The sequence below is a fragment of the Hyaena hyaena genome, unplaced genomic scaffold (assembly GCF_003009895.1).
Source record: "Hyaena hyaena isolate Hyena2069 unplaced genomic scaffold, ASM300989v1 scaffold_100, whole genome shotgun sequence".
In the NCBI taxonomy this organism is placed as follows: Eukaryota; Metazoa; Chordata; class Mammalia; order Carnivora; family Hyaenidae; genus Hyaena; species Hyaena hyaena.
Genome location: NW_024080732.1, coordinates 1647531 through 1658074, shown reverse-complemented (window position 1 = coordinate 1658074; position 10544 = coordinate 1647531). Strand labels below are relative to the sequence as shown.

Genomic DNA, 10544 nt, shown 5'->3' with positions numbered 1-10544 from the left:
TATAGTTTTCATCATACAGGTCTTTTGTATCCTTGGTTAGGTTTATTCCTAGATATTTTATGGTTTTTTTGTGCAATTGTGAATGGGATCAGCGTCTTGATTTCTCTTTCTGTTGCTTCATTGTTGGTGTATAGAAATGCAACCGATTTCTGTACGTTGATTTTGTACCCCACAACTGTGCTGAATTCTTGGATCAGTTCCAGTAGGCTTCTGGTGGAGTCTGTCAGGTTTTCTATGTAGAGTATCATGTCATCTGCGAAAAGTGAAAGTTTGACTTCCTCTTTGCCAGTTCTGATGCCTTTGATTTCCTTTTGTTGTCTGATGGCTGATGCTAGGACTTCCAGCACTATGTTAAACAGCAGTGGTGAGAGTGGACATCCCTGTCATGTTCCTGATCTCAGGGGGAAAGTTCTCAAGTTTTCCCCGTTGAGGATGATGTTAGCTGAAGGCTTGTCATAGACGGCTTTTATGATGTTTAAGTAAGTTCCTTCTATCCCAACTTTCTCTAGAGTCTTTATTAAGAAGGGATGCTGTATTTTGTCAAATGCTTTATCTGCACCTATCGACAGGATCATATGGTTTTTATCTTTTCTTTTGTTGATGTGATGTATCACATTGATTGATTTGCAAATGTTGAACCAGCCCTGTAACCCAGGAATGAATCCCACTTGATCTTGGTGGATAGTTCTTTTTATGTGCTGTTGAATTCGATTTGCAAAGTATCTTGTTGAGGATTTTTGCATCCATATTCATCAAGGATATTGGCCTGTAGTTCTCTTTTTTAGCTGGATCTCTGTCTGGCTTGGGAATCAGAGTGATGCTGGCTTCATAAAATGAGTCTGGGAGTTTTCCTTTGCTTTCTATTTTTTGGAATAGCTTGAGAAGAATTGGTATTAGTTCTGTTTTAAACGACTAAGACAATAATCTTAAGTCTTCACCTCACGAAAAGTTTTTCATAACAGTGAATGGTGAATGGTAACTATATATGGATAGATGTTAACGACTTATTATGGTGGTCATTTCATAATATATACAAATGTCTAACCACTATGTTATACACCTAAAACCAACATAATGTTATATGTTAATTATACCTCACACACAAAAAATTGGGCTTCCTGATTTCAATAGGAATCGTGGGATTCCTGCATAGTAAATGTCAGGTGGTAACAGCTGACCATCAGAGACAAAGTGGAGAATAAGCCTTAAGGACAGAGAGACAATAAGAGTATTTTGGCCCTCAGGGGTCTATGGCAGTGGTTAACTGACCATAAAAGTGCCAAGAAAAAGGTAGATGGGCAGTCTAGTGATTCTTAACATCAGAGGAAATCTAAGCCAAGCGAACAGAAATCTCACTTTAGTGACTGTAGTGGGAAGTACCCAATTCCCAGATTCTACTCAGTTCCCAGATCCAGGATTCCATGACTGAGGCAGAGGCCAACTCCCTTTGAAAAAGGACTTTATGGGTGCCTGGTTAAGCATCTGACTTCAGCTCAGGCCATGATCTCATGGTTCGTGAGTTGGACCACCACGTCAGGCTCTGTACTGACAGCTCAGAGCCTGGAGTCTGCTTCAGATTCTGTGTCTCCCTCTCTCTCTGCCCCTCCCCCGCTCACTCTCTGTCTCTCTAAAACTGAATGAATGTTAAATTTTTTTAAAAAAAGAAAAGAAAAAGGGCTTTATAACTTAGTCACAATTTTATATTATAAATCTTCCCTAAAGCCTTCCACAGAGGACACACAGCTGTTTATCAGGGTGATGGGCACTGAAGGGAAAATCTAGGTTTCTCAGGGTTATTAGATAGTGAATTAATGTTGAATTAATTAATTCTGAGTTAGTTAATTAACCCTGCATAATATTAACTGCTGAGGATCCACAGCACCACAGCGACCTACCAGTCAGGGAGGTCACAGTGTGTCCAACAAGGCTCACTGGAATTAATCCTGTAATTATTTCCCCCATAGATGTGCTTAGCAACTAACAGAAAGAATCTTCTAATTGGTTTTCTAATGGAGTAGAAGCCATTATGTAGGAAGGGTAGAGGGAAAGTCTCTGTTACTCGAAAGGTTACATAATAGAGAATTCCCATTACTTCCCATTTAACTCACCTGATGGTTCATCCTTAAAAAAGCAAGATAGGTCTTGGAGAATGACTAGTTGTCATGAACTTAACCGGGTATTTGTGTTGACCACAGCTGCTGTTCCAGACTTGTATCTTTACTTTGTAGTAAAGCAAATTAGCATAACTCCTGAACTTGGTACGCAGCTATTCCCCTAGGCAATGCCAGTTGAGGAGGGCCCAACGCAGCAGAGACAATAGAATCCTATGCCTGTGATATAGGGATATTGGGTGGAGCATCTGATAAGGGCTAATAGGGGAACCACAGTGCAAGCCCAAAGCAAGACCATTTGAAAAGAAGTTCCTAGATTGCTACTGGAGCCTGGTGGACATTGACCTCTGACCTACGGGATATCAACTGACCTGTGATCTGAGGTGCCCATCATGAACTTGGCATTATCTAAAACATCATTTATGATCCCACCGTAAAGTTGGGAGTGTGTACAATCATTCTACTATTTAGTGGAAATACAATAGATAATAGAGAGCCTGTGTGGGTCTGAAAATCACAAGAAGTTTTCAGAGCATGACTCAGAGTCCCATGTAGATATGTCTACTGCCTTACCACTACTCCCTGAGCTCACATCAGTGGCCTCATTAGAGTACCTAGTGTATAGAAGGGTGTGCAGGCTATGCTTACATCTGGAAGTCAGTGACCACCAAATGACAGCCGGACACAGGGTAAATATTTCCAACAGACAGAACATAGTAAGGGGAAATATCTCCAACAGATAGAACTTTGGGAAGTTCATCCAATGGTCCACTATGGAAAGACAGCCTGAGGTATGAATCTCTACTGACATGAGAAGTCACTGATAGACTGAACTTGAATCAAGAACTTGGAAAGAGCAAAATTGGAAGATTGGTGACAAAGAGGTCTGGGAAAGAAGTATGTAGACTCTCAGAATGAGTGCAAAATGTAAAGGCAGTTAGCTTTTACAAAAGTGTTCCCCATAGGACATCCACAGCAAAGAAGACTCTCCCTAATCAGGTAGAAACACAATGACTCATCCTATGGATGTCAGTCAACCTCTCTCCCCATCCATCCAGTGTTTGCTCAGGGGATCCATGGAAAAAGTGGCCATGATAGCAGGGATGCTATGTGTGAGCTCAACATGAACTTCCCCTCAACAAGGATGACATGACTAGAGCTACCACTGGGTGACCAAATGGCCAATGACAGAAGCCAAAACAAGACCTCCAATATGGCACCACTTCCTCAGGAGGACCAGCCAGCTACCTAGTGGAAAGTTTAATTATTTTACATTGGGCCTGTTTTTCAGAGAGAAAGGAGTGATTTGTCTTCATGGGAATGCATACTGTTAGAATTTGCTCCCATAACATTCTTCTGTTCCACCATTCATGCACTTATAGAACACCTTACTCACCACTGTACCCCATACAATATCACTTCAGACCCAATAACTCATTTTATGACCAAAAAAAAAAAAAAAAAATGTGGCAGAGGGAACAGGCTCAATACATTCACTGGTCTTCTGGTCTTATTCTGTTCCCATCAGCCAGAAGTAGGTGGTCTGACTAAATGGTGGATTATGGTCTACTGGAGGCTTAAGTAGGGTGCCAGCTAAACCACATCCTGCAAGGCTGGGAACTGTCCTATCGATGAAGGAAATGCTTTAAATCAAGCAAGGGGGTGGGGGGGGGAGAGTGACCCCTCAAAATACATCTAATAATCCACTAATGGAATTTTTCCTAACTGACCCCTCAATCTTGTGCTCTGAGAATTTGGAAGTCCTAATTCTGAAGAAAGGAGGGTAACCACCAGGGAACACAGTAAGGGTTCCACTGAATTGGAAGCAAGACTTCCACCTGAGCATTTGGTGCTCCTTGTACCACTGAATCAACAGGCAGAAAAGAAAGGGTCTACTTTATCAGTTGGATGATTGGACCTAATTTCCAAGGGGAAATGGTTGCCACTACACCAACGATCCGAAAGGACTATGTCTAGAATCCAGAGGATTCATTGGGTACCTCGTAGTGTTCCCATGTCCAGTAATAATTACTGTCTGAGGCTGGGTTTCCTAGAAATGCCGGAGACAGGGATTTGGGAACATGTGACTTACTGAGGAAGTGCCCTTCAAGAAAAGCCTATAAAGGGGACACCTGGGTGGCTCAGTCAGTTAAGCGTCTGACTTTGGCTCAGGTCATGATCTCACAGTCCATGGGTTCAAGCCCCGCGTCGGGCTCTGTGCTGACAGGTAGCTCAGAGCCTGGAGCCTGTCTTCAGATTCTGTGACTCCCTCTCTTTCTGACCCTCCCCTGCTCATGCTGTCTCTATCCCTCTATCTCAGAAATAAATAAAATATTAAAAAAGAAAAGAAAAGAAAAGCCTAAAAAGGAGGGAAGCAGGATAGAGAAGGATAAAAGAGCTGAATGTGACTGTGGTCTCAGACAAACTTGCTCTGAATACTAACTATTCCACAGATTTCCTCCCTTTGAGGGAAGGGCGCTGCCTTTTTTACCTTGTATCACTCCCTTGAGAATGGCCAACTTTGGAAGGAAGCTGAAGGCAATTCTCTAGAGAAGGGAGCAGCTGAGCAGTTAGCAGCCAATACAGCAGTAGGGGATGGGTGTGCAGCCTGGGAAGGGGAACTGTGCAGAATGGGAAGCTGTAGCAATGCCCCCAAAACATGTCCACTTCTGGAAGGAACCAGTAGAAATATATTGACACTGTAGATGTGAGAATAGGCGATAAGGCAGATTCTCTGAGGAAGCCAAGGCTTCAGAGGATTCAGAGCACAAGTGAAGATTTTGGCCTTGAACAAAAAGGTCCCTCTATCTTCTGAAACCAGAGGGAATGAAATCTATGTAAAAATAAAAGTTTTATGCAAATTTATAAGGAAAGTGAAAAAAAATTCTAAGTTCACCTAAATTTTATTGAAAGTCTACTATTAATACATATTTGGCATACCTAAGGGGCTGATACAGTAATAGCATAAAAGACAGGTCCCTGATCTAATGGAGCTTAATGTCTCATAAACAATCAGTTACAAACCAAAAAGGACCAGTAATATTGAAAAAGAAAACCAAAGCAGGAGGCATCACAATTCTGGACTTGAAGCTGTATTACAAAGCTGTAATCATCAAGACAGTATGATACTGGCACAAAAATAGACACATAGATCAATGGAACAGAATAAGGATCCCAGAAATGGGCACATAAATGTATGGCCAACTAATCTTTCACAAAGTATGAAAGAATATCCGATGGAAAAAAGACAGTCTCTTCGGCAAACGGTGTTAGGAAAACTGAACAAATAAAACATGCAGAAGAATGAACCTGGACCACTTTCTTACACCATACACAAAAATAAACTCAAAATGGATGAAAGATCTAAATGTAAGACAGGAAGTCATCAAAATCCTAGAGAAGAAAAAAGAAATCCTAAAGGAGAAAACAGGCAACATCCTCTTTGGCCTCAACTACAGCAACTTCTTACTTGACATATCTCTGGAACCAAGGGAAACAAAAGCAAAGCTAAACTATTGGACCCTCATTAAGATAAAAAGCTTCTGCACAGTGAAGGAGACAATCAACAAAACTCAAGGGCAACCAACATAATGGGAGAAGATACTTGCAAATAACATATCAGATAAAGGGTTAGTATCCAAAATCTATAAAGAACTTATCAAACTCAACACCCATAAAACAAATAATCCAGTAAGAAATAGGCAGAAGACATGAATAGACACTTTTCCAAAGAGGACATCCAGATGGCCAACAGACACATGAAAAGATGATCAGCATCACTCACCATCAGGGAAATACAAATCAAAACCACAATGAGATACCACCTCACACCTTTCAGAATGGCTAAAATTAACAACTCAGGCAGCAACAGATGTTGGCGAGGATGCGGAAAAAGAGGAGCCCTTTTGCACTGCTCGTGGGACTGCAAACCAGTGCAGCCACTCTGGAAAACAGTGTGGAGGTTCCTCAAAAAACTAAATAGAACTACCCGACGACCCACCAATTGCATTACTTATCCTAAGGATAGATGAGTGTTGATTGGAAAGGGCACATGCACCCCAATGTTTATAGCAGCACAACAACAATAGCCAAAGTAAGGAGAGAGCCTAAATGTTAAGTGATGAATGGGTACAGAAGATGTGGTACACACACACACACACACACAGAAACAAACACATGCACAGGAATATTACTCAGCAATGAAAATGAAATCTTGCCATTTGCAACAACATGGATGGAACTAAAGTATATTATGCTAAGGGAATTAAGTCAGTCAGAGAAAGACAAATATATGATTTCACTCATATGTGGAATTTAGGATATAAAACAGATGAACATAAAGGAAGGGAAGCAAAAGTAATATAGAGAGGGAGACAAACCATAAAAGACTCTTAAATATAGAGAACAAACTGAGGGTTGCTGGTGGGGTGCTGGATGATGGGAAGGGCTAATGGGGTGAGGGGCATTAAGGGGAACACTTGTTGGGATGAGCACTGGGTGTTATGTGTAGGTGATGAATCACAAAAATTCTATTCCTGAAATTATCTTTACACTATATGTCAACTAGCTTGGATTTAACTTTTTAAAACTAAATAACTAAATGCATTTTATTTTTTATTATTTATTTATTTTTAATGTTTTATTTATTTCTGAGAGAGAGAGAGAGAGAGAGCGTGAGCAGGGGGAGGGTCAGAGAGAGAGGGAGACACAGAATCTGAAACAGGCTCCAGGCTCTGAGCTAGCTGTCAGCACAGAGCCTGACACGGGTCTCGAACCCAAGAACCGTGAGATCATGACCTGAGCCAAAGTCGGACGCTTAAACGACTGAGCCATCCAGGCGCCCCTAAATAAATGGATTTTTTAAAAAACCCCAAATCAGTCATTTTTGCCACTCAAAAATCCTTACATAACACTTTATGTAAAAATCAATTAAATAACAAAAAAAATTTAAGTTAGCAACCCGTTTTTATAGCCTGTACATTATAAGGTAAAAAAGACACTGAGCTATTTAAATTCAATTTTATATCTTCTTTTTTACAAAGCCAAAAACATTCTGTCACTGAGCAACCCTGGCCTACAAAGTGATGGCACAATTAGGCTCCCATTTTGCATAATCAGGGCACATTAAATAGCACCTTCAGAACCAGAATGCTTCCTGGAGCATTCAATCAATAGATCACAGAACAACTGATGTTAATGCAGTGACTGTTAGCAATCTTAATCTCTTAAAATATTGCTTAAGATGTCATTAGGGATACTAACGAAACAAAATCAATTTTTAAAAATTTTGAGTAAAGGGGAATTTAAAAGGGCTATTTTTAAGAGCCTGGACATTAATAGATTTGATAGCACTGAGGCTTTATATTACTGCTTTGTGCCTGTCCTTTCTGGTACTTATCTCTAAAGTTAGCATATTGGGGTGCCTGGGTGGTTCAGTCGGTTAAGCATCCGACTTCAGCTCAGGTCATAATCTCATAGTTCAGGGTTCGAGCCCCACGTGGGGCTCTGTGCTGACAGCTAGCTCAGAGCCAGAAGCCTGCTTCAGATTCTGTATCTCCCTCTCTCTCTGACCTTCCCCTGCTTGTGCTGTCTCTCTCAGAAATAAAAAAACATTGGGGCGCCTGGGTGGCTTAGTCGGTTAAGCGTCCGACTTTCCCTTAGGTCATGATCTCGCGGTTTGTGGATTCGAGCCCCACATCGAGCTCCCCTGCTCACGCTGTCTCTCTCTCTCTCTCTCCTAGAAATAAATTTTAAAAAATTTTTAAAAATTTAAAAAAAGAAATAAAAAAACATTAAAAATTAAAGAAATAAAGTTAGCATATTAACTCACCATTAACTTTAAGATCGCTTATTTATAAATTATCACAATTAGTAACCATATATTAGACCTTACATATAACCATGACTAGTAATATATACCCATATTTATTAAAAATTGAATTTTTTCATGTAGCTTCTATTTTTAAAACAAATCAGTTTTGAATCCTTAATCTCTTGGCTTTAAATCGAATAGATTGAAGACAGCAGTTGTAAATAGAACTTGCTAAAACTTTTTGTATATAGAACTTGGATTGAAAACTAACGAATCCACATTTTTTTTTTTTTTAATTTCTAGGAGAGAGAGAGAGAGAAAGAGAGACAGCGTGAGCAGGGGAGGGTCAGAGAGAGAGGGAGACACAGACTCTGAAATAGGCTCCAGGTTCTGAGCTGGCAGTCAGCACAGAGCCCGACGCGGGGCTCGAACCCACGAACCGCGAGATCATGACCTAAGCGAAAGTCGGACGCTTAACCGACTAAGCCACCCAGGCGCCCCTGAATCCACATTTTGGTACATTCTTCCCATTAGGTAAATGTTGCTTCTCCAGCTCTGACATGCGACCTCGCTTCACTAGAGCAGGGTGATTCTTTTGCTTTCCTTCTCTCAAATGGAAAACAAATCTGGACTTTTGGTGAAAATGACAGTGATTTGGTGGAAAGAGATAATTAAAACACGCTATTTTTCTGTAGGTCACATGCCCACATCATTGTAAAACTTCAGTTGGGACAAGAATAATGTTTGTAGCTCCCACCGCATGCATCAAAGCACTTTCCAAGTACTAATTATTGCCAACAGCTCAATGCTTGTTGCAGAAACCAGCAAATAAAGCCATAACAATATAATGTGGACACACTTTTTTGAAAAGATAAAATGCACCAGAGCGAACTCCAGGCATTACCATGCCCCTCTGACCTTGGACACTAGTCTGGCCTCGGACTTTTTCTCATAAAAAGGTTCCTCAACTCCGCCCTGGCCTAGGGAGCTCCCCGCGCGCTCTTTCCCGCCGCCTCCTAGGCTGCCCTCTGCCTGTTCTCTCAAACTTCTTCCCCGCCAGCTCCGGGTACCAGACCTCGAGAACACCCAGGTACCGCCCAGCCGCGGGACTCCGGGAGAAGAACGGAAAAAGCCGGCGCCGTATCTCAGCAACTACAGGCTCTGGCGCATGCTCCCTAGCGTAACAAGAGTCACGCTAGAGCCCGCAAGCGTGGAAACCCACTTCTCCACATTTTGGAGGTGACCTGGAAAAGTCGGTACCAAAACGCTTAGGTCCTCGAAGAAAGAAGGGGTTGGACGGTCAATGAGGGCGGACCGAAGGGCGGTGCTCGCAAAACCCGGAAAATCCTTCCGGATGCGCCAACCCCGACATGCGCAGAAGGCTCCCCGCGGCGGCGGCGGCGGCGGCGGCTCCGGAGCCGGAAGGTAAGGCCTGAGAGGCCGGCGGCCTGACGCCTCCTGGGTCATGTCGGCCCAGGGGGACTGCGAGTTCCTGGTGCAGCGAGCCCGGGAGCTGGTGCAGCAGGACCTGTGGGCAGCCAAGGCTTGGCTGATCACAGCCCGCAGCCTCTACCCCGCCGACTTTAACATCCAGGTGAGGTCAGGCCCGTGCACGCGGCCGCGTCCGTGGAGGTGTGAGCGCCGCACCGGGGCTGCCCCGGCCGCGAGTTGCTCCCGCCTCGGGGGCCGGCCGTCTCCAGTCCGGCCACCGCGCTCCCTCTCATCCCACTTCTCTCCACCGCCCCCCTCCCCGCTCTCCGACACCCTTCCCACGCCTCCCCCACCCCCCTCCCGTGAGGCCAGCACCTGGAGACACCTGGGACCCCGCTCGTGGTCGGAGTGGCTGGAGGCGTGGGGGTGTCGTGCTGCTCGGTGGCCCAAACTACACCGCCTCGGCCCTGGGAAAGGCCGTTCGCTCCCTCGTTCATCATTATGGCAGCCATTTGTTTAGTGGCTGCTACTTTTGAGACAATATTCCCCAATGTTGGGAGCCAAAGGGTTGTGAGCGAGCCCGAGCGAGGGTCGCACTCCTAAGCCCTGTGGCCCTGCGTCGCCAGGTGATGCTTTACGATCAGGCCCTCCCGGGTTGGGGGTCCCCATTGAAGGCCAACAAGCGCCACGCGCGGTGAGCCAGGACCGGAGGAGGTTGTGACCTTCGGGTCTGATCTGTGTTGCAGTATGAGATGTACACCATTGAGCGGAACGCGGAGAGGACCGCCACGGCCGGGAGACTGCTGTACGACATGTGAGTGGGGATGCCGGACTTCAGGCTTGCACTGCCCTGAATCTCTCACGGAGGTTTTGTTTGTGTGTGGAAGTGGGAGTTGGGGGAAGATCTTCAAGTTCATCTAGGTCTCTGGTATCTGAAGCTTACTTAGTCGTGAGTGTAGGCCTTCGGTTAACTGTGGACATGCTTTCTGCAGAGAAGTCTTCTGTTTTATTCTTGGTGAAACCTTTCCATTGTTTATTTATTTATTATTTATTTATTTTTACAAATAGTTTATTGTCAAGTTGGTTTCCATCTAACACCCAGTGCTCTTCCACACTTCCATAATTTATTTTGTTTTGGAAATAATACATGCTCTTTGCAGAAGTTCTAACAATACTGAAGCATAGAGAAT

At 43.7% G+C, this 10544-nt stretch overlaps 1 protein-coding gene across 3 annotated transcripts in view; it reads left to right on the top strand.

Moving 5' to 3' along the window:
* Positions 1-9323: 9323 nt before the first annotated feature.
* INTS10 (integrator complex subunit 10) overlaps positions 9324-10544 on the top strand; it is a 31821-nt gene continuing 30600 nt past the window's right edge. For 2 of the 3 annotated variants that reach the window (XM_039235604.1, XM_039235603.1), the window contains exons 1-2: positions 9324-9517; positions 10101-10168. In XM_039235604.1, the coding sequence (XP_039091535.1) occupies positions 9389-9517; positions 10101-10168 (197 nt within the window). In that variant the 5' untranslated portion in view covers positions 9324-9388. The remainder of the gene's footprint in view (positions 9518-10100; positions 10169-10544) is intronic. The other variant, XM_039235605.1, reaches the window with a different exon arrangement.